Consider the following 24183-nt stretch of genomic DNA (forward strand, 5'->3'; position numbering starts at 1 on the left):
AGCAAAAGAGAGAGAGTAAAATAGAGAGTGTAAAAGAGAGAAAGAGAGAAAGAGAGAGAGAGAGAAAGAGAGAGACAGAGATGTCCGGGAGCGCACGCCGACTCACCCGCTCCTCGTCGACTGTGGTCTTGTACGTGAACACGAGCAGTCCGTCCACCTCCAGCAGGATGCAGGTCTCCTCCTTGGAGTCCCTCAGGCGGTACAGCGGTGCCTCCCTGGCGGGCGGGGCGGCCGTGGCTAAGTGCACACCACACGCACATGTCACCATTTTTTAAATAAAACCCCACGGACATTTTCTTAACCAGTTAATTAAAATTAAAAAAAAATAATTGAACAACTTATAAACTTTGCGCTTGCAAAACAAAAACTGGTAACTTGTAACGTTAAATGTTGTTGTCCCCCCCCACCCCCCCATCTTGCGGGGAAACTGTACAGATTTTCGCCCTTGTTTGTTTACAATAATTGTAAACCTTCAGGGGCACTTAACTCGCCAACTACACGCACTCTATTGCCAGATGACGTTAACTGCCAGTCTCCCATAACTGTCACACGGTAGAGTTCTAGAGCAATAGTTTCTCCTTTCAAAGCTCGCGGATGAAAATGTCCGACATTTTATTACCGTTTTGACGTGAATGCGTCTTTAAAATTGTTTCCATAGTGGGAGGCAATTAAAAAAAAATTGGTTGTCTGTAAAGTCGGTTTATGGACGATCGTTTAACGTGACAACGTCATAACAAAACATTGATGAAATGATTGCATACTTTTATGAATAAAATTGAATCATTTTTATTGAATTATCACTATTTTGTATGGATATAAAGAAATCTAGAATTTAATTGATAAATTTACTTTTATTTGCACTCATTAATTCAAATATGTTTATTACTTTAACGAAGAGATTATTTTAACTATAACTTTTATAGGTACATGTTTGATATTTAACTTCTTCCAATCTGTGTTATTCTGTTAAGGATAGGACGATGATAGGAAAAGTAGGAAACTAATGGGAGTGTTTCAAGGATGATGTGAAGGAAAATAGCTTACCCAACACCAAGATGCAGTCAAAAATAATATATTTGCGCCACGGACTCTGCAGCAATGATAGGAGGAACGGGTTAGCAAATAGCAATGAAAATGTTACATTGAAATGCATGAAAACAGAATTACGCCACGGACTCGGTCGCAATGATAGGAGGTTCAGGTTAGCAAAGAGCAATATAAAAATGAGCGTAACGGGACACAGCGAAACGGGACAATGTGCGCAACGGGACACTTTTTCATGCGTGCAGCCGGCGTTCATCAATTTATTAGACGTTGTCACGTCAAAAAACGAATGATAACAAAATCTGGAGGATACAGTTTGGTGTTGCAGCTACATATCTATCATCTCCATCCAGAATTTAATTACACCACTGGATAGCTAAAGGATCAAAGAATTCGTTACGCTAAGTGAGGACTGTGATGAATCGCGCGCGGTGGAGGGCGGAACGCCGCTATTTTGAGGTCATTTTGCTGCGTTTCGAGATTTCCATTTAGTGTAACTTTTGACTCGGAGAAGCTACGGCATTCGTTTGGGTTTCAATCGTCAGCTCTCGTCAAAACCTATCGATTGCATGTGTAAAGCATTAGTGTAAAATAGTTACAGTGAATATATATGGGGTTAAAATAAAGTAAACATGATTATAACATTCATAAAATAGCGTATTTTATATTTTGTATAGAAAATATTACCTGTTACGTACACGCATTACCGTACAACACACGGCCGTGTTCATGACACAGCGACACCCCATTTTTATTTTTATTTGAAAAGGGGGGGGGGGGGTAGTGACACCTAGCCAAGTACAAAAGTGGACAAAAGAAAACAGTCCATACTGTCGACTTAACTAGTTGTTTTTTTTTTAATCTTTTCTTGATATGCCAAGATTATCATTTTTAAATCACGTTAAAAGTAAGTAGTAAACTGACGAAGATAGCCGTAAATTCAGGAAGATCCCAGAAAATTTTCTAACCAGTGTTCTTCGTAAATTTAAGGTGAATTTTTTTTAACAGTGTAGCCGAAGCCACGTCGGAGCGCAGCCCTACAATGTATCCCTCGTCACAAGACTCGCCGCGCATAAAATACATTTTCTGAAAGGAAAAAAAATTGGTTGTCTGTAAAGTCGGTTTATGGACGATAGTTTAACGTGACAACGTCATAACAAAACATTGATGAAATGATTGCATACTTTTATGAATAATATTGAATCTTTTTTATTGAATTATCACTATTTTGTATGGATACAAAGAAGGAGTGAAATGAAATCTACAATTTAATTGAAAAATTTGCTTTTATTTGCACTCATTAATTAAAATATGTTTATTACTTTTAACGAAGAGATTATTTTAACTATAACTTTTATACGTGTTTGCTATTTAACTTCTTCCAATCTGTGTGATTCTGTTAAGGATAGGACGATGATAGGAAAAGTAGGAAACGAATGGGAGTGTTTCAAGTTTAATGTGCCTCGAAAAAGTCAAATCGATGGTTGTTCCAATCGAGTGGAAGAGAGATAGATGCGGCGCAAGCGTACAATGAGCGTAACGGGACACAGCGTAACGGGACAATGTGCGTTACGGGACACTTTTTCGTGCGTGCATCCGGCGTTCATCGATTTATTAGACGTTGTCAAGTCAAAAAAATATGCGCATGTACGGTATACACCGTAGAAGGAATCGTCTTCACCCAATTTACCGTAATAATTCGATGTTGATTGTAACAGTGACTCTGAGGCTGTTGACAAAGACATAGACTATGATGAAGCACCTAAAGCTGCCAAGATCGAAGAATGTGGCGGTGTCCTGAGACCGAAACGATGGAAACGACGTGATATATTAAATAAATCTGATCAAGCTTGTGATGATCACCGTCTCAAACATGAAACTTACCCTGCGGTTGGTGGTAAAACGGAAGACATCAGAGATCATAATATTTATTATAAAGGTGCAAGGAAGATGGTTGTAGAAGAGAATGATTACACATCATGGAAAGATCCAAACATATTGGTTGACCGGCTAAGACTTCTACATGGTTCGCTTTGTGCAGGAAACTATTCGTGCATCAAAGAAATATCCTTCATACTCAAGGAACTGAGGAATGCTGGCTACATACAATTATAACTTGTTTTACTTGCATTTGTATAATGTAAAGCAATAAAATAAATAATTTAAATTATAAGAATGTAATGTTTTTATTTCTTGTATTATGATTTCTTACTAAGACTTAGATCTCGTAACTTGTGCTTCCTTTTTGCCTTTTTTTTAGTTGATTGAGCTTCCAAATGTGCTTCCTTATTCGATGATGCATCCAAAATGTGCTGCCTTTTCGTTGGCGGTGCTTCCAAATGTGCTGCCTTTTCGTTGTCGGTGCTTCCAAATGTGCTGCCTTTTCGTTGTCGGTGCTTCCAAATGTGCTGCCTTTTCGTTGTCGGTGCTTCCAAATGTGTTGCCTTTACGTTGACGGTGCTTCCAAATGTGCTGCCTTTTCGTTGTCGGTGCTTCCAAATGTGCTGCCTTTTCGTTGTCGGTGCTTCCAAATGTGCTGCCTTTTCGTTGTCGGTGCTTCCAAATGTGCTGCCTTTACGTTGTCGGTGCTTCCAAATGTGCTGCCTTTACGTTGTCGGTGCTTCCAAATGTGCTGCCTTTACGTTGTCGGTGCTTCCAAATGTGCTGCCTTTTCGTTGTCGGTACTTCCAAATGTGCTGCCTTTTCGTTGTCGGTGCTTCCAAATGTGCTGCCTTTTCGTTGTCGGTGCTTCCAAATGTGCTTCCTTTTCGTTGTCGTTGCTGCCTTTTCGTTGTCGGTGCTTCCAAATGTGCTTCCTTTTCGATGCCGGTGCTGCCTTTTCGTTGTCGGTGCTTCCAAATGTGCTGCCTTTTCGTTGTCGGTACTTCCAAATGTGCGGCCTTTTCGTTGTCGGTGCTTCCAAATGTGCTTCCTTTTCGATGCCGGTGCTGCCTTTTCTTTGTCGGTGCTTCCGAATGTGCTTCCTTTTCGTTGGCGGTGCTGCCTTTTCTTTGTCGGTGCTTCCGAATGTGCTTCCTTTTCGTTGGCGGTGCTGCCTTTTCTTTGTCGGTGCTTTCAAATGTGCTGCCTTTTCGTTGGCGTTGCTGCCTTTTCTTTGTCGGTGCTTCCAAATGTGCTGCCTTTTCGTTGTCGGTGCTTCTAAATGTGCTGCCTTTTCGATGCCGGTGCTGTCTTTTCGTTGTCGGTGCTTCCAAATGTGCTTCCTTTTCGATGCCGGTGCTGCCTTTTCGTTGTCGGTGCTTCCAAATGTGCTTCCTTTTCGATGCCGGTGCTGCCTTTTCGTTGTCGGTGCTTCCAAATGTGCTTCCTTTTCGTTGATGGTGCTTCCTTTTCGTTGTCGGTGCTTCCTTTTGTTTTTCCTTTTTTGAAGGTGCTTCCAAATGTGCTTCCTTTTTTGTTGATGGTGCTTCTATTTTTTAATGTTGTTTTGACTCTAGTATTTTAGTAAATTGATCTTGATTTGACTATCGTATAATTCCATACGGTGCATGTATATAAGCGAGTCCTAGACAGCAGGACGCTTAGTTTGTTACTGACGTCGTCGGTGTAAGGATCACCTAGTTTGTTTCTTCTGTTGCATTAATCACGTAATTACCTGTTCTTGCGAACTCGATGGCATCTTTATCGACTTTAACGACGAACTCGATGGAGGTTGTACCATCGACTGCGGTAACCTTGACGTCAGCGTCGACGATGGTGGAGCAGATCCCGTTGGCAACGTCGATGTCAACACTGGAGGAGACTTCAACAGACGTGGTACCGCCAGCAGAAGAGACTTTAATGCCTCTAGTGCTGGCTGCACAGGGAAACTCGGCGAACGCTGGTTCGCCATCAATGGAGACTTCAATGGATGCCGAATCGACAACAACTAACGAACATCGGTGCTGTTACTGCGACAAGATTTTCTCAAACAACAGCAATGCTCGGCGACACGAGAGGAGCGAATGTGCCAAGAACCTATATCGTAAAATGTTTGTTTGTGAGAAATGTCATAAACAGTTTGCCAGAAAAGATAATATGAAAACGCACATGAAGGCATGTAAAGGTCCTGCTGTGCGGCAGAAAGTAAAGGTTTCGGTGCAACAGCGATGCATCGATGTTCATAAGAGTATGCCTGGAAATGGTACTACTGTTGCAACGTCCATATCTGGATCGGGTCTGAAAGGTTCGTCTACATCAGCACGGTATCCTTGCAGCTACTGTGATACGTCGTTCGCATTTTTCCATGATGCACGAAGACATGAGCGGGGCAAATGCAAAAAGAATCCTTCTCGTATAAAGTTTCGATGTGATGATTGTCATGAATGGTTTACTCGAATCGATAGTTTGCGACATCATGCGAAAAAATGTAAAGGTGGAGTCTGTGCTCCTACTGCTGAACTACCTGCCGACATTTCGACTCCTCGCTTTAGATTGGAGACACGAAAGTGTACAACCAAAAAAACAGATGCCCAGCAACCGATTGTTATGACGTCTGAACATGGAACTAAACCTAAGACTGTGTTCGGAGCATTACAAGTGAACGAAATGGCTTCTACTTGACGCAGTCTGCATTTCGTGGAACGTTGAAAGACTACTATTATCTAAATACGTTCGGTGAGTCGAAGGACAGTTGTAATTTTCTTGACGATATCAGACAGAAGATAATCAATCAGCTTACTGATGATGTAGCAACAAACGGACCTTTGAAATATAACTTGTGGTTGGACTGTATATATGGAAAGCCATATCCGTTCGATGACAAAGTAAAGAAGTGTGCATTCAAGACATCGGCTGCAGTAATTTACAGTTCTAACGATGTGAAGCAAACTGTTAAAAACGGTATCCAGAAACTCTGTCAAGAAGAGGTGGACTATGTCTGTAAAGGTTCTGGTTGGACTCTGTCTAGTATAAACCGATTGGAGCTAAGAATTAGTCATTTCACACCGCTGCGGAACTAAATGATTATAAGATTGCTGGCTTTCGTAAGTGATCCTGTAGTAGAATAGAAATTATGTAATAAATATTATGTTTGTAGAAGAACTTGCGGTGTTTAATTTCTCGAACCTGTTACTTTTATGTTAAATTGATGTTATATTTAATTTTTTTGCATCATCCTAGATCGTACCAAGGACCTTAGTCGATCTAATTAATCAGTATATTGATCGGAAATTTATTTAATGATTTCTGAACTTTTTCCCGGATCTCTAGCATTAAAATTACACATTTCCAATATGGTGGTCTTGATGTCTGATAGGATGGTGGTCGTAGAGGATTTAGAGTCTCTTTACGAATGTTGAACATGGTTTATTTAAATTATTTTTTTTACATAAGATTAAACATTATTGCAACGATCGGGTATCGAACCGAGGACGGGAATCGATCGAATCAATATGTAAATTAATGAGTGATTTATTTAATGAATTTTGGAACTTTTCCCGAATTTCTAGCTAAATAATTATGGATTTTCAAGATGGCGGCCAAATGACAAGATGGCGGGTGTCACAGTAATAAATGATTACTGCACTCTAGTGGGTAAGAATTAAACTAGCATGGTGTCAGCGCACTCTAGCCGACGATACAATGATGTTGGCTTCCAGCATCGAAGACAAGATGGCGGACATGACGTCATACTACCTGATGGTATATGTGCATTGGTAAAAGTGGTGGGGGTCAGTCTGCCAGCAGCCACCTAGGGGGAAGGATCTGTCATCATTTTTAATTTTTTTTTGCACCCACCGGGTTCGAACCGCTGACTCCGAGCTCCGTGTCGTTAATGTATGCTTTTTAAATATTTTTTATTAAAATTTTATTATTTGAATTTTTTTATAATTTTTAAAAAAAAATTCATTAAAATCGGATAGTAAATGAAGATTTTAAAGATGGCGACCGTAACTAAAATTGCAACGGTGGCGGCATAATCCAATATGGCGGTCATGGTATCCTTATTCCTAGAAATGGCTTAACTGAGGCTTGAGTTAAGGATGCTTAAGCCAGTTTTAGGAATTTTCAGCCGCTGGGATTTTTAAGGACTAAAAACGGGAATTTTTCCCTCGAAACGGGAAATTTTTCCCTCGAAAAAGAGAAATTTTTAATTTGTGGAATTTTTTGAAATTTTTTGGCGGAACTTTTTTCCACAGAAATGGAAATTTTGGCGATTTTTGAGGAATTTTGGGCAAATTTTGCCCAATTTTGGCGGATTTTGAGGATCAAATTCAAGGTCAAGGTCAAAGGTCAAGGTCACAACCATCCAAGATGGCCGCAGTGACGTCAGAATCCAAGATGGCGGACACCGGCACCGGCACCACAGCCTTAAAGCCTGTCCTCGGAAATACTATGCTATACTACTTTTGATCTTGGAAATAATACCCAATAATATTCAAATTGAATCCACGACGCTAATGCAGGATTGCTCTTGTCCTCAGCAGTAATTAAAATAAGTAAAGTGCATTTGAGAGTGTTCCAATTTTAAATATACTTCTGCTCAAAATCTGCTTGGAAACGAAGTGTGGTTCTCCATGTGAATGATATAAAAAAAGAAGCACCGCCATTTTGGCAGGCTCATTCACAATTTAAGAGTGGGATAAATAGCTACTAGAAATTCCAGCTGCTTGAAGCGTAACGTGTGCGCCTGATATTGTTCGTTAGACCGATATTGCTCTGAGTCCCTCGCGATAGGCGACACTTCTCAGGGGTGGGGTGGCACTGCGAGGCAGTCGGATTTAGTTTTCCTTGCTGTCGCTGTGTTAGCTCGGGATATATGAATGGATGTTCATTTATAAATGGCGAAAATAAACGCACGTTTTGTAAAAGCTAATGCTCGTGGTAAATTACATTTGTCTGTGCGAAGAAAACGGAATAGAGGTAAAAATCTAGCAAATTGGAGAGAGAAAAATAAGTAAGTACACAAATTATTTATAGTATTCATGGGTCGTTTTCAGTGTATAGCTTCAGGCAGTGTTATTAATAAAAAACATGTGTTTTTTACCTTGATTTAAGGTTAAAGGAAAGCACAAAGACTGAAGAAAGTACGCCAATTGCAGAAACTACATCTGAGAATGCTAAAAGCAAGAAGAAATTACGTTATGAATAGTTTATATTGTGTATTTTATTTTGTAATAAAGGAAAAACCTTTTTACTTCAGTAACTACTATTCATGAAATATACATGTGTTATATATGTGATACATTATATATAAAATACATTTTAGTGTTAAATGGGATACAAACAAGAGATACTTTTATATGCTACGTAATGAAACAACATGATAGCTTTGAAAACTTGTAATATTTTTATGTATATTATCAATTTGTATGTAACCGCGAGGTAAACTATTGTAACATGTATTTTGTTTACAAATCAGCTTTACAGTTTTGTGTAATTATTCGTATTTTGTGCTGTGCTTATTGTGTTGGAACTGCAAAATCAGTAAAACTTATCCCCCAATAAATGCCTTGCAAAGTAATATCCCACGGTATATTTATTTAATTTAATTTTTATACAACTATTATTATTTGGTTGAAAATAATATGTATGTCAAGTAACCTAAAAGCAACTAAAAATTATTAATTGTATATCCACAATCCAGTTAAATATCTGTAAATAAACGGTACTATAAAATATATATGTGCAAAGAATACTCTACGAATAATGTAAATGAGGTGGACGCGAATGCAATGACAAGAGAAATGCAAAGTAACCCGACAAGACATGTGTTATCGAAAAACAGACCTTCCTCTACACCCCTTCCACACATTCGTCAACAAGGCGCAGATAACAGCCAGAACCCGATCACTCTAATGGCGAAGATTATCTGCAGCGCTCGGGTCTTGCTGAAGGGATGGAATAAAAGTGTCCTATCTCCAAACAGTGAAGTGGCAAATTTTCGGCTCAAACATGAATGTGCAGTGACTTACGCATGTACAAGTAATTCGCAATTGTATAAAGATAATTATTTCCAAAAATCATATACTATTAAATAATGTTACATGTAAATCGTTCAGTTTTTACGTTTTTGTTATTCTGATTACTTTATTTTCTGCAAGTTGTCAAATTTGCGCCAATATAAACATTTTTACTAATTAATTTTGCTTATTAATAACAATATTAACCGCATTCTGACAACTGGGATCAGTCATTATACCTTTCCTCAATGATGTGTAAAAATCTCATTCATCTGCATTAACTGATTTGACCTCTACTTATCGTCGCATTGACCACTAAAACAGCTCTAAATGAAGCCCTTTATCGCCCTCTTAAGGCTCAGTCAAACAGGAGGCGGACTGTCCGCGCGGACCTGGCCGCCCGTCCGCCACGGACACAGTGTAACCTTAGATTGCATCATCCTGGTTAAACAGAAGGCGGTCTGCCGCAGCGGACCAGTCTAGTCCGCAGCGGACAGAGGAGCAGTTGTCATTTTCTACAAAGTTCGCGCGGACAGCAATGGCTGACGAGACGGAAAAATTAATAGATCTTGTGCGGGAGTGTGTTTATTTGTATGATGTTCGTCATCCTGACTACAAAGATGTAGTGAAGAAAGCAGAAGCATGGAAGGATATCGCGGATAAACTACATGAAAGTAGTAAGATAATTTGTTTTTATATGTATTCACTATATTCATATTATATTGTTTGTATATTATTTTATTTTTATTCATATTTGTATTTTATGTATTCATTAATGTGATATCTTCTATGTATACATATTTATTTATACTTTACAAATTAACACGAAACATTACAAAGAGCTTAATCATACAATGCAACAGTAATATAAATATGTAATAATATTTTACAAGTTTTTTACAATTTTTACATCATGATTCACGAACTTAAATAGTTGAAGTAATTAACGAAATGGTTTCGTACAGCATGGGCAGCATCACTAGATCGTTCTTTCAATGGAGTAGTGGCTGAGAAAGCATTGGTGGGTTGATTTGTTATATCGTCTGTTAATTCTAGCTCATCAGTTGTGACATTTTCTGTGTTAGCTCTAATAAAATTGTGAAGACAACAAGCAGCTTTGACAACGTGTACAGCTGTATCAACATTACATTCGATAGGTCTAAAAAATATACGCCACTTTTGAGTTAAAATGCCGAAGGCATTTTCCACGATACGTCGTGCTCTGCAATGTCGTTTATTGTACCTTCTTTTTTCTATATTATCAACGACCGCCTTTCTTGGGAACGGACGCATCAAATAAGTTTGTAACTTGAACCCTTCATCACCTACAAACACATGAGGGACGGGGGTTTCTGTCCCGGGTAATGGTTTTGGAGGAAGAATTGTTTTGTTATCAACAAAATCGCGATAGAAAGAGGAGTTCTCGAAAATGGCACTATCACTGTGCCGACCATAACTACCTATGTCAACGACAATAAAATTGTAGTAAGGATCAACTATGGACAAGAGAACAATCGAAAAAAAGTTTTTATAACAATAATAACTTGATCCACTCTTGTTAGGGCATTTGATTTCCACGTGTTTCCCATCTATACTCCCGATGCAGTTGGGAAAGTTCCATCGTTCTCTAAAGCCAACTTCAGATTTCCTCCAAACTTCCTCTGTTGGAGTAGCCAAGTACAACGGTTGTAGAACGTTCCATATCTCGACGCACACTTCTTTAACTATGCTGGAAACAGTAGTGCGTCCAACACGGAAGGAAAAGGCAATAGTGTGATGGGAATCACCTGTAGCCAAATACCTGAAACAATACAAACGAAGCATGAACAGTTTCATAAATAGAATAATATATTAGAATTAATTATTGTAACATTTATTATACATTAAAATTAATGTGAGTTTTAGTTATTACTTATGTTTCAAACTTGTTTTTGATTTTATCGTTCTGCTTAAATGATGTTTGTATACTGTTTTGTACAGGTGAAGCTGTTAAACTCAAATGGAAGAATTTGAGGGATTCATATGTGAAGTATCTCAAGTTCTTGAAGGGAGCTACATGTTCGGCAAAGAAGTTTAAAAATTGGCCCTGGGCGGCAAACTTGGAATTCCTTCAAGATACAGTTTCTCCACGGGTAACCGCGTCAAATATACCACAGACGGGTGAAACAGACGATCCGATAGAAGAAGCTAGCAACGAGGGTAGCTGTGCGACAGATGATTCCCAAATTCCACCGCCCCAGAAAAAATCCAAACCAAAGGACGTTAGCACAGATGTTCATGCGATTATAAAGTATCTAAATAACAAAAAGGACAACAAACCTAGGAACAACCTCGACCGTATTGACCACTTGTTCTTAAGTTATGCGGAGACATTTAAAAGGTTTTCACCTAGAACACAAGCAGTTATAAAAATGGAGATGGCTCAAATGTTTGGCCGGGCTGAACTTCGCGAACTGGAAACTTCACACCCATCCTCCCCTTTAAATTCAAGTAGTTCATCGTGGCCACCGAACTGTACTGCTACCTCCTCCGGGGTAGTGGATTACACCGATCTGAACTATACCAACAAGCCACCGTTTGTTGGAATCCATGCAACCTCTGGCGATTCGGCAAAAGAATGGTACGAAACATTCCAAGGACACATGTAAAATTATGTAAATGCATGTAAAGGTAAATTTCAAAATCTGCTGTCTACGGATATTGTATTGTGTTATGTAAAAAAATGTAGTGTAAAGTTATTGTACAAATAATTAAACTAAAGAGAAAAATTATTTTTAAATAAGTAATTGTATTACTTACCTTAAACAGATAGCTAGTCTTTCCTTCGTCCCAATGGGTTTCCTCCAGTTAGTGGCCACTTTTGATATTTTATGTTCAAGGAGGGTATGCAATTTGTCAAATTGTTCTTGAGACATTCGAAAATATGTGAAAAATCGGTCTTCGAATGAACTCAACTCACAGCATAATCGGTGAAACTCGCCGAACACCTCTCTTGTTTCATTTATTTCATGCACCCATTTTCTTTTTCTTTTTGCTTTACTCAAAGCGAACATAAGAAGTAACTCTTCTTCGTCAGATGAACTGCTGGACATCTTGAAATGACAACAAGAAAACACGAATTCCAGACAGAGAATTGAATATCACACTGTTTCACTGCAACTGTTTTCACACTGGTTCGCCTCGACTTGTCCGCATTCTGTCTGGCTTCCCTAGTCCGCGGCGGACTGCGGTCGTTCCGCCCGCGCGGACAGTCCGCCTTCTGTTTGACTGAGCCTTTAAGGGCTGAAATCAGCACCCCTACTACCTCATCGAGGAAATGGGGTGCAAATATCTATAAATTTCTTTTATATAAGTTACACGTAGGGGTGAGAAGCCATCCTAGTGCAAAGACATGAAAGTTTTTTTTTTTTTTTTTTTTGAGCTGTTAAAATTTTCGTCACCTAACTCAAGGTAAGAGGAAGTAAAGAAAAGTTTCGTTGTAAGTTACACGAAAACGGAACAAAAGAGGAAAAGTGAAAAGTATATGAAATACGTTACACGATGATTGATTGTTAATTAAACTATGGTAGAAAGCCTCACAAATCTTATGGTGTATAACTGCAAGAAAAATAATGGTTTGAATGTAGTGCAAAGTGAAGGAAACTACAGAGAAACTTTAATCAATTGAATTTTTCTTAACAGTTTTTGCAGTAATTTCTTAAACAACTTATTTTCAAAAATTTTATACCTCAGTCCATCGCCTTAGTTAGAAATGGGGGACTTATGCACATAGGTTACGTGAAGTTTTCTTTAACTCCTGGTAGTTAAAGGAGATACAACTGAACATTTTTAGCACTACAGTCAAAATTTAAGTAATGAGCAAGGAAAAATTTTGTACGTCACCAGTAAACACCGATGGAATTTTTAAAGTTTAGAAAGTATTTTCGATGATCGACCTCATAATTTTGCACATGCTGAAATACGTAATTGAAAGATACATTTAGTTTTTAACATTTCAAAAAAAAAGAGTTTCTTATCTTACGTGTCAAAATAATATAGCATAAATTAACTGGTAAATGCATTCATGAGATGAGGACTAGTTGGATGGTGAGAGGTAGCGGGATTTTTATTTTAATGGAGTGTAACCCTCCTAGTGTTTAAATATATAATATTATCACATAAACCGGGATGAATTATCTTAACCTATGACACTCTTTGACAGTCCAACGTCTCAAGTAGTCTTACTTGTGATCTCTGGCGTCGTGGATGCTGTTTTTTGCTCTTCTGGAAGGACGGTAGTCTGAAATATGAAATTAATATTTATAAGAAACGTACTCACTTTAAAAGTACTGAACGTGGCATTCATTAAAAACATTAAAACAGGAAAAAATACTTAAACCACTATAAACCCAAAACTACAATATCCAGTAACTTGTTTTATTAGTTGATTCACTTCTTACGTCCAAAGCAAATAGCCAGAGCACTGATTTTAGAAATTTTAGACGTTACATTTCTATAAACAGATGCTCTCTTCTTCATAGACTGTCATGTAACTTGTCTCAAATTTGAAAGTTTTCAAAAGTGGTATACAATAGTATTAATTTCACAAATGTCACATAATTCCTTTACGAACACAGAAAATCACATGAATATGTTTTAAAACACTTTTAACAGAACAACAGGGGTACTATTGGTACAATTTTTTTGAGATCTGTGACCATTTGAGTCACGTAACATGTCACCGAATGAAAAGTGTTAAATTTTTATTTCGTAACAAACGTTCCCACGTTACCACAAGGCGGCAACAATCAACTAAGATACAACACTCATTAAGAGTATTGCAAATCAACTCGGGATAGAGGTTCTAATACAAAGTTTTAGGTTAATATAAGTAGTTTATTGACACAGGTTAATAATGTTAATTTATCTACCTGATGGCTAATTGTTTAGTAAAAGTGATTTCAACTATGCGATAAACACTTAATGCTGTTTTGTAATAAAAAACAAAAGTCATGTTACATATAAATGAGTAGGAGATGCAAACAATTTCTGGTATGCTACACCACAAAACATATAGCTATTAAAATAGAGTGAATTAATTTTCACTGTTTTTTTTTTCTTTTTGCCTGATAACAGCTTATGCATTACTTCTCACGATCAATGTAGCTGCGTTAGCGATATATTGTGAAAGCTACTGCCTAGCGGTCGGGCCCGAAAGTACTTAAAAAAAGGGGGGGTTGTCTGTAAAGTCAGTTTACGGACGATAATTTTACGTGATAACATCATAAGAAAACATTTATGAAAAATTGCATACTTTTTTTTTAATTTTCAAATATTATTTACAGTTTTTTGCAAATTTAATTTAAATGATTTGTTTGAATATAATAACGAACAATTAGTTAAAAAGCCCGCCTTAACCTGTTTGATATGATAGAAGATTTTTCTCGCACGGTGGTTGGCCGGTTCTCGCACGCACAAAATAAGAACTGCATAATGGTTGGAATGATATGTACCTGGATGGCAAAATGTGCCCCCCAGGGTGTTAAGTGTGTGTATCCTGTTTTTGGCCACTCATACATTCCTCCCGACAAAGTTTTTGGTAGGATTGAAAAACAGGTCAAAGCTAAAGAGAACATTGTCAGTCCACAGGAGTATGTCAAAAATTTTGAGTGTGTTGGGACTGTCTATCACATGGGTACTGATGTATAAGTATACGACTGGAAAACTTCTGTAATGGGAAAACCCAAGACGGCAACTACTCCTACGGTATCAGGTACAGCCAAGTTGCCTGCAAACTGGCATTTTAAATTTCAACCATGCAAACGGATTATCATTCAGAATTCCAGCACTGGTATCAAAGTCAGAGGAGAAAGCACCTACAATGTAAGTATTGGGACTGCAAGAAGCACCTGCAGAAAAGGGAAGTCATGGAATGAAACCACACCAAGTATCATTGCCAAATGAGAGGTTATCAAAGCTGCCAACGGTGCAGCCGGCGTTCGTCGATTTATAAGACGTCATCGCGTCAAAAACTAGGTCTCGGGGTCTCGGTATTTGGAGTTTCTCCCCCCCCCCCCCCCCCTCGTGGGCACATCGCGGCGGCAACTCACAGGCGGCTGCTCGGTGGATGTGGCTCGGTCCAGGGTCACTTCTTCCACGGCCTCCTCCTCCTCCCCTTCTGCGCCCTCCTCCCCTTCCTCCCCCTCCGCCACTGGGTCGGCGCGCGCCGCCGCCAGGGCCGCCAACACTGCAGCCAACAACACTCCGTCCCAGCCGAGGGAAGCCTTCTTTTCACAGACGAGAGAGCCAAACGCCCGATCGTGCATTTTATTTATTTATTTATTTTATTTATACACGAACAAAATTCAGCACTAGGCCGGTTTGCAATTTACTCGTGTTATTACACTACATTATAAAAATAAAACACTTTTACACTGAACATTGGGACCAAACTATTGAATACAATAAAGTAAGGAAGCTTAATGAATAATATAAATAAAGAAAAAAAACACACTAAAAACTAGTCCAAAAAATCACTTGGAAAAAATAAAACATAAATGTAAGGGTTCGTAGCTATATAATACAAAATGCCACATCTGTAAAGATAGTCTGTTATAATATTTACTGGGTAGGTCACATTTCCAGTGTGCAGTCACCATTATTGTGTCAGAGTTGCAGCTGACTGTTGCTTGTGAAGAAGCGCGCGGTAATGCGTTTTGAAACCAGCGTCGGACGTGCTCTGCCGCAGCGAGTCTGGTAAATCATTCCACAGATGGCTTGTCAGGTAACTAAATGATCTTTTAAAGAAGGTGCTATGGTGTTTTGGTATTTGAATATTTTTCTTATGTCTGGTGTAGTATCCGTGTTTAAAAATCTGCGCAGAATATTTAGAAAACAAGAAACTTGGTGATGCTCTAAGATGTATATTTTTTAGTTGGGTTATAAAATGAAACTGCCTTCTGAGATCCATGTTGAGCCAATTTGTTGATGCAAGTTTCTGACTTATATGATCGTGTTTCTTTAAATTAAAGGTGTACCGTAAACAGACATTTTGCAGTTTCTGAATTCTATATTTCATTGTTTTGTCAATGCCGACAAACAATCCCGCACAGTAATTAAAATGAGATAGCACAAGTGTGTCACAAAGTTTAATTTTAATATCGGTAGGCAAAATTTCTTCGGTTTTTTTGTTCATTGTAAATAAATATGGCAGTGTTGATAAAAGGATACTAATGGTCAATTAGGTTAGGTTAGCCACATTATAAATACTTTAAAACATTGGTTAGGATAGCTACATTAAAGATATGGAAAAAAAGCATGAACTTCGGGTGTGGCTCTCTCGTCTGTGAAAAGAAGGCTTCCCCTCAGCCGAGCAGGTCGGCAGCACACAATAGCAGAGCATCCAGATGGAGCCATTGGCCATCATACGTGAACCCTTCCCCTCACCCCATTTGTGAAGTGAAACATTCTTTAGCCGCGTTGAGCGATTTTTGGTAGGGTAAAAACTTCATGGATTCGCGTCACCGACATGCTAGTGACGTGTTGCGCCAGACTGGCGACGCGCAGCGGCCTGTGTACATGTATACGCATATATACACTAATACATTGTATATACTCGACTGTATCATGTGCGTGTTGGACTTTTTTTTTTTTTGATGGGTAAAATCTTGTGAGTTCGCATCACCGACATGCTGTAGTAGCAGTAAGTGAAGTTAATTTCACCATGCGAATACATGACCTAGGTCTGACATCACTGGTAAGTCATAACTAGGTAATGAATTTTTACGTAATTTTTACATACCAATGACATCTGTTGTGACTAAAAAAATGATGTAAGGATAAATGATATCATGCTGACATCGTACTGGTATAATACCAAAATCATTTTCTTACGTACATTTGACGTAGAAATGATGTCATATTACACATTTAAAAACAAATTTTTAAGTTTTCACTTCTGTTGACAGTCCCCATGACTGGCTATTTTTTTTCTTCGCGTATGTGGGAGATCGTGGTAGGCACCAGCAGTGCTGATCAAGTCTTAGGGCTAAGCACACTGCCAACTGTCTGGTCAGTTTTCTCGGGGTATCTCCTATTTACCCTGAGGATTGTGCCGCACCTCGAGCTAACCCCACACCTTGTGTATACACTGTGTGAGCGGAAGGTAGAGAGCCGCGCTTGTGAAGGAGGTCGGACAATACCCTCCCTCAACGTGGGCCAAAGGATGGCAACGATCCAAGGCCATCAGTCGGTAAACCTTCACGGTTGAAGAACCAAAGAGCTAGCCCGCCATAAGACCTTGGACGGCTAAGAGGGTATAACCCCGCCGGGAGGCGGAGGTTGCAAATTCAGGAGAGAGGCGCAATTCAGTGAAGGGACGCTAATTAAGACATAACATGCATTGGTACGAGGAGTTGCTGGCTCCCCCCCCCCCCAGAACCCGATCAAGGGGAACTGGGGACAACGCCGTAAGGCACTGTCCAAAGCTCAGATGGAGGACACAATGACGACAAGTAAGATTCCTGTCTGGATTGACAGAATCCTAGATACTCGCACAGCTGGAATTCAATTCCTGTGCCCACAACACAGGAGAAAAAATGGATCATGGCAGTATATCCTGCCATTCACGGACAAGACGCAAATATAGTCAAGCTCGTGTTTGCAGACTTGCTGAAAAAAGAGGATGGAGAAGGTGCAAGTGCTGTCAACACAGCAGAGGAAGAGGATTCCTCCAGTACAGAACAAGTGATGCTTGCTAAAGCAGAAATACTTCTGCAAGAATTGACCGTGTATACAACAACTGATATATCAAAGGTCAATAAAGTAGCTTCCAACTACATTCTACCTAGAATCGTCCAGTTGAAAGGGCTCCTGGATCGATCTCTACTGGAAAATGCCAAGCTCAGGGGCAAACTTGAACAACTTGAGGTAAGAAAGACAACTGAAGTTCCCCTGAGACCCACATTTGCTTCTATCTTGAAGCAAGATAAAAAGGGCGAGAAGTCCAATGAGGAACAATGGACAACCACCCGTCCGAAAAAAACAACTGATCATCGCCTACCCTGACGATGAAAAACAAACCAGTGAAGAAACAAAGAAAAAGTTGATGTCGAACGTAAACCCCGTGCAAGATCAATTGCATATGAAAGGGGTGAGGAAAGTGGCCAGGGGTGGCATCATGATCGAGGCTGATGAAACTTCCTTGGAAAAGATCAAGAATACAGAGCGACTTAAAGCACTTGGACTAAGGTTCGAAAAACCAAAAAGCAGGGGTCCAAAGGTCATCATTTATGACGTACCTCGTGAGATGGACAAAGAGGATCTTCTTGACACGATACACGTGCAGAACTTGCGGGAATCTGAAATCCCCAAGGACACATTTGTAAAAGATACGATAGTCAGATTGCGCAAAGGCCCCAAAGAAAATAAAGACAAAGTACACATTGTCTTAGAATGTTCTTCCAAGATAAGGAACATACTCATGGTTAAAGGTCATATCTACATTGGATTCTCCTCTTGTAAAATCAAAGATTATATTGTAGCTACCAGATGCTACAAGTGCCAGGGTTTCGGCCATATAGCACAAACATGTAGAGGCCAATTAACCTGTTCTGCATGTGGAGAAGCAGGACACAAGTATGAGGAATGCAAAAATAAGAACAATGGGGACAAATGTGCAAATTGCAAGAAGGCTAAACGAGAGTATGATCATAGTGTTAATTCTACGGACTGCCCTGAATATCAAAAGGCTCTGTCTAGGTAATTAGACAGAATCGAGTATGAATAGTAATACAACTATTAAGTTTGGGCAAATTAACTTACAAGGCTCTGCTGTCGCTTCTGTGGAATTGGCTAAGTATGCTAACAAGGAAAAACTTGATATAGTACTCATCCAGGAACCTTACGTGGTAAGAGGATCGATACTTGAAATACCAAAGAAAGTCTACAGTGTTGGAAACAACCCGAATACAGCAATCTGGGTGAGAGATCCTGACAGAAAAGTCCTATTGATGTCCTCAGTCAGCAATGAACATCATGTCTGAGTATGGAACTGGGACAAAAGAGGGTGTTCATAGAATCATCCTACTTTCAGTTCGCAGACGATACAGAAATACACCTACAATATTGGGATAAAATTATAGATGTTATAAGAACAGAGAGAGTGATAATCGGAGGAGATGTCAATGCCAAATCGGAGATGTGGGGATCTCCTGTTACAAATGAAAAAGGCATGATGGTTGCACAGTACATAACGGCTAAAGACCTCTGGATTGCTAACTCCCCAGGATCAATGGCAACTTATGTCTCACCGTCACGAGACACTGAATCCTATATCGATGTCACTCTCTCAGACATTAAAATAAGAAATAACATCAGGGACTGGGATGTTCTGGACGAAATTACAAGTGATCATAGACTCATCAGATTTGAGCTGCATGAAACATCTGGATACACCAGAAAGGATAGTGGAATAAGATATGGATGCAAGAATGTGGACTGGTACAAATTCGATAGAAAATTAGTAGGGGAAATGGATGAGTATGAATCGAAAAAGACAAACGACCCTGATCATGATGCCACTCTTATAAAATAGGCTATTATAGATATGTGTAATAGCCACATGATTGTCCTTAAAAACAGAGAAAAAGGATGCAGTTGGTGGACCTACGAGCTTGAGACAAAGAGGAAAAAAGTAAGAGATAAAAGAAAACAGTTAAAGAGACAAAGGGATCCAGTCTTGAGGCAAATACACCTTGAAGAGTACAGAACTCTAAGAAAGAGCTATTCAAGAATGATCAAGTCTGCTAAGAAAGACTCCTGGAGGAAACTAGTGTCTGAAGAGGGTAACAAAGACCCTTGGGGACTAGTGTACAAAATGTGTGCAAATAAGATCAAGTGCCCTATCGAGTTACCTGGTCTAGTCTTCAATGGCAAACAACTGACAAAGTCAAAGAGAACTTAATCCATATTATGGATGGATTATTGCCTGATGACGATTCTTTTATGGACACTTTTTAACAAAGTGAAAAACGTAATACTATTATGGCTAAGCCAGAAATGGAGAACACTCCGCCATTTACAGAAAATGAACTTAACTGGATCGTCAAAAACCTAAAACCTAAGAAGGCACCAGGACACAATAATATCACAACAGAAATTCTATGGAGGGTCTATAGCAGAACTCGATCACAACTGCTGGATTTATTCAACGAATGCTTTGAGAAAGGTGTGTTTCCAAAAGACTGGAAAATTGGTGTACTAAAGATACTCTACAAGGGTAATGGTAAAGACCCTGGGTCTCTGAGCTCGTATCGTCCACTGACAATGTTACCGTTGATTGGTAAAATATATGAACATCTTTTGTCGCAAAGGCTTGTGGATTTCTTGGAATTTGAGCACAGCATCAGTGACAAGCAATATGGCTTTCGAAAAGGTCGTAGTACAGAATTAGCAATTCTGGATGTAGTTAAAGAAGTTCATATGAGCAACATGCAATATGTACTAGCTATCACTATTGACATAGCAGGGGTGTTCGACAATGCATGGTGACCACAAATACTATGGAGGTTAAGGGAATTTAAGTGTCCAAAGAACATCTACAAGAGCATTCGAGCATTCTTCCAAGACCGGGTATGTCTGTGCAAAGTTGGACAAGTTCAACATCAGAAGCAACTAACCAAAGGATGCCCACAAGGCTCCGTCCTGGGTCCACTCCTATGGAATATATTGTTTGATGAATTATTGCAGCAAAATCTACCAGATGGATGTACTATATATGGCTATGCTGATGATGGATTGCTTCTAATTCCAGGATCATCAAGAAGAATGCTCGAAGAAAAAGCTGAAGAAGCCCTTGCTATAGTAAATGCATGGACAGAGAGATGCAAACTTCGAATTGCTCCACACAAGATGGAAGCCATAATGCTGAAGGGCAAGCTAAGTACAAGACCACCAGTAGTGCGCTACCAAGGAAGGCCAGTCAAGGCAGTTACGGTGCTAAAGTATCTAGGAGTCGCAATAGATGCACGTGCTCAATTCAAGAGCCACATAACCAATGCCAGTAATAAAGCAATGGAGTTATTTCACGCATTAAGAGCTGTAGCACCTGCTAACTGGGGCCTAGTGTTCGATACACTAAAAACAATGTATACAGGAGTCTTCCTGGGGATCATCTGTTATGCAGCAGCAGTTTGGTACGCAGAAGCTGGAAAAGAGCATAACAAGAAAATTGCATTGAGCTCGCAAAGGGCAGCATTACTAACCATTACTAAGGCGTACAGAACAATATAAACAGAGGCTCTTCAAGTAATCGCAGGAGTAATCCCGATTGACTTGAAAATCAAAGAAAGAGGGGAGTTGGCACTGCTTGCTGCACGGGAGGTGGTCACCAGGGAGGACAGATGGATTGCCAGAGAACTAACATTAGATGCATGGCAAAGAAGGTGTCCAGTAAGGGGAGACATACGTATATACTTTTTCCTGACGTCCGGAAAAGACTTAAGCAAAAATGGATCGAGCCAGACCACTATGTCACACAATATCTCTCAGGACATGGGAACTTCAAACATAAACTGTTTACAATGAATCTGGTACAGGATCAACTTTGTGCAACATGTGATGTTCCAGACAGAGTGGCACATGAACAGTATGACTGCTCGAAAACACAGGATGTCAGGGTGAGGTATGCGGGACACCCTGCATTGGCTGGCCAAAGACTGGCAAACATAGATAGCATGCTACAGCAAAGGAATAGATTTAACATCTGGCGTGAATATGTGCGGGAAATCGGCAAAAGACTGGAGGAATTTGATGTTTGGATGGCATCGGAAGGACAATACATGGAAGAATATGGGGAGTGAGACCTGTCAAAAGTACGTTTGGCCATTTTCCTGGAAACCAGTTTGTTTCGTCAGGGAAGGCAGAACCGCTGAACCAATTCAGAAAATAATCCGAGAACAACACCGGAGGACAGATCACGAATACGCAAAGCGTATTGCAGAATTGGACGAGAATGACCCTAAGCAAAGGGAAATCATTTTACATAAGAAAAGACAACAAGAATTAATGGATTATGAAGTCAATGCAGCACCAGTTGTTCAACTACAAGAAATTCCAGAAATACACCAGGTGGAAGGACCTAGTTTGGATCAGCTAAGATCTACTCCAAACTTGAATATGATCTCAGAATATCAAGACTCGATGAGCCAAAGATCCAAAAGGACACTATAGCAGTGATACTTCGCAGCATGGATGGAGGGGATATGATCAACTTCCCCAATATGGATGCTGTTGACAGGCATATGCTGGCAAGAAATAACATCCCCCTGGAAATCGAGCAGTTGAAGGAACTGCTGCAAGCAAACTTCGAAAGACTAGGAATAAACATCAATTTCCTATACCTAAAGAGGCAAGCTGAAATGACCTATGGTCGATTCGTGTTTGACCATACACAGCCTTTTAAGGGGCACAAGCTCGTTAAAAGGTTGTAGAAAGTATTTCAGCAAGACAAGCCAATTTCCAACACGAACCGGATTTGACAATTTTAGTCAGCTGACAACTACTGGCTGTTTTACCACAGAAGATCTATTCAGGACAGAACAATCCTGGATAGGAGTTTTAAGACGTGACATCAAGATTTTAGACAACAGAAGAAGGAACAAGAAAGACAAGAATGGAAACAGGAAGCAGGTGCAGGGAAGAGGCTGCGGGTGCAGCAAGAAGGTGCATGGAAGAGTTTTAACAAGGACAAGTCAAGAAGGAAAAGAAAGAAAACCCAAGGAAGGCGGTGGGATCAGTGCCCACGCTATGTGGCTGCACTGGGTACAGGCAACCGTCCCAGTGCAGAAACATGCGTGATATCCCACGTGGCTTGACAAGTAGTGTTTTTAAATAACCACCGTCGTGCAATCATCTTATGCGTGGACGCAAGAGGACAAGGAATATTTACTCATTTACAAAGCTTTATTCTGGATGCTGGCACGGAGGTGAACAGAAAGGATAAGTTGTTTTTAGTCGAGGCAAGAGAATGGTGAACACCATTCCAACATGGCAAATAGAACATCTGAGGCCAACATCCAGATGTCCAAGTCACCAGCTGCCATCTGGATGAAAAAGAAGAAAAGTTAGTGCTCCTGGTATACCCCAACGGGTTAAGACCTAGGAAGTGGAGGTGGTGAGGCTTGGCCGGGCTTCGGCCCGAAACAACTTGTCTGGTCAGCTGAGTGAGGCAGCGGGCTAAGGTGATGACTTCGGTCATGCTGAGGCTCTAACACGGGTCGTTACCACAACGCCGAAATACCATAACGCCGAATATCAAAATTGACCACAACGCCGGCAGCTATAAAACTGCTGTGTACCACAACGCCGAAATAACAACTGAATGAATTTGAGTGTGTTTCTTAAATGGACCTTAAAGCCGAAATACCACAATCAAATCTAATCTTACCTAACCTAACCTAACCTAGCATAATATAACCTAACCTAACTTAACCTAGCCTATTCTAGCCCTGCCTATTCTAGCCTAACCTAGCCTAACCTAACCTAGTCTAACCTAACCTAGTCCTACCTAACCTAGTCCTACCTAACCTAGTCCTACCTAACCTAGTCCTACCTAACCTATTCCTATCTAACCTAGTCTAACCTAACCGTTGTGGCAGTCCTGCAATGACATTTTTCGGCGTTAGTGTATTTCGGCGTTGTGGTACATAGCAGTTTTCTAGCTGTCGGCGTTGTGGTCAATTTGGCATTTCGGCGTTGTGGTGCGTCCCCCTCTAACACCTTCCTGGTCAAAGAGGGGGGGGGGGGAAGAGATCCCTTTTACAACTCTGTCGTAGTTTTACTTGCTCTAGAATTAATAAAATGATCTGTAAACCACTCCCAATGCACCCTTAAAGGGCGCACGTATGGGAGGGCTGGTGGAGAGTGCCGATCAAAAGGTTGGAACAAAGCTGTTACGTATGACACAGAAAAAACGTCAACTCCTGGCCAAAGAATAAAAATAGAACACACGCAACGACACGAAATTTTTACTGACAGTAATTGAACCATTACGACTTGCCTTTTGCGGGAAAAAACAATCCAAAATTATCAATTTGAGTTATCGGTTTGTGATTTTGTTTTTCTCCTTGCGGGACTGCCTCAAGAGTCGGGGTCCACACGACACCGGAAGAATTGAAGACGGAATTCAAGGCATCCCCATCTGAGATGTGGCAGCGATCAATTTGGAGGGGGGGGGGGGGGACCTGAACCACAGATT

At 40.0% G+C, this 24183-nt stretch overlaps 2 protein-coding genes across 3 annotated transcripts in view; both read right to left on the reverse strand.

Annotated features, from left to right (window-relative positions):
• Positions 1-24183, reverse strand: part of LOC134538926 (lysosome-associated membrane glycoprotein 3) — a 42620-nt gene that overhangs the window by 14750 nt on the left and 3687 nt on the right. Inside the window, exons 2-4 of one of the 2 annotated variants that reach the window (XM_063380539.1) lie at positions 15038-15174; positions 13173-13227; positions 107-237 (exon numbers count right to left, since the gene is read on the reverse strand). In XM_063380539.1, the coding sequence (XP_063236609.1) occupies positions 107-237; positions 13173-13227; positions 15038-15174 (323 nt within the window). The remainder of the gene's footprint in view (positions 1-106; positions 238-13172; positions 13228-15037; positions 15175-24183) is intronic. The other variant, XM_063380540.1, reaches the window with a different exon arrangement.
• Positions 9311-12174, reverse strand: LOC134538925 (uncharacterized). Its single transcript, XM_063380538.1, has 2 exons — positions 11748-12174; positions 9311-10749 (listed from the first exon to the last, which is right to left on the reverse strand). Exons 1-2 carry the CDS (start codon positions 12038-12040, stop codon positions 9867-9869), a joined length of 1176 nt encoding a protein of 391 aa, XP_063236608.1. The 5' UTR covers positions 12041-12174; the 3' UTR covers positions 9311-9866.

This window comes from Bacillus rossius, chromosome 14 (genome assembly GCF_032445375.1).
Source record: "Bacillus rossius redtenbacheri isolate Brsri chromosome 14, Brsri_v3, whole genome shotgun sequence".
In the NCBI taxonomy this organism is placed as follows: Eukaryota; Metazoa; Arthropoda; class Insecta; order Phasmatodea; family Bacillidae; genus Bacillus; species Bacillus rossius.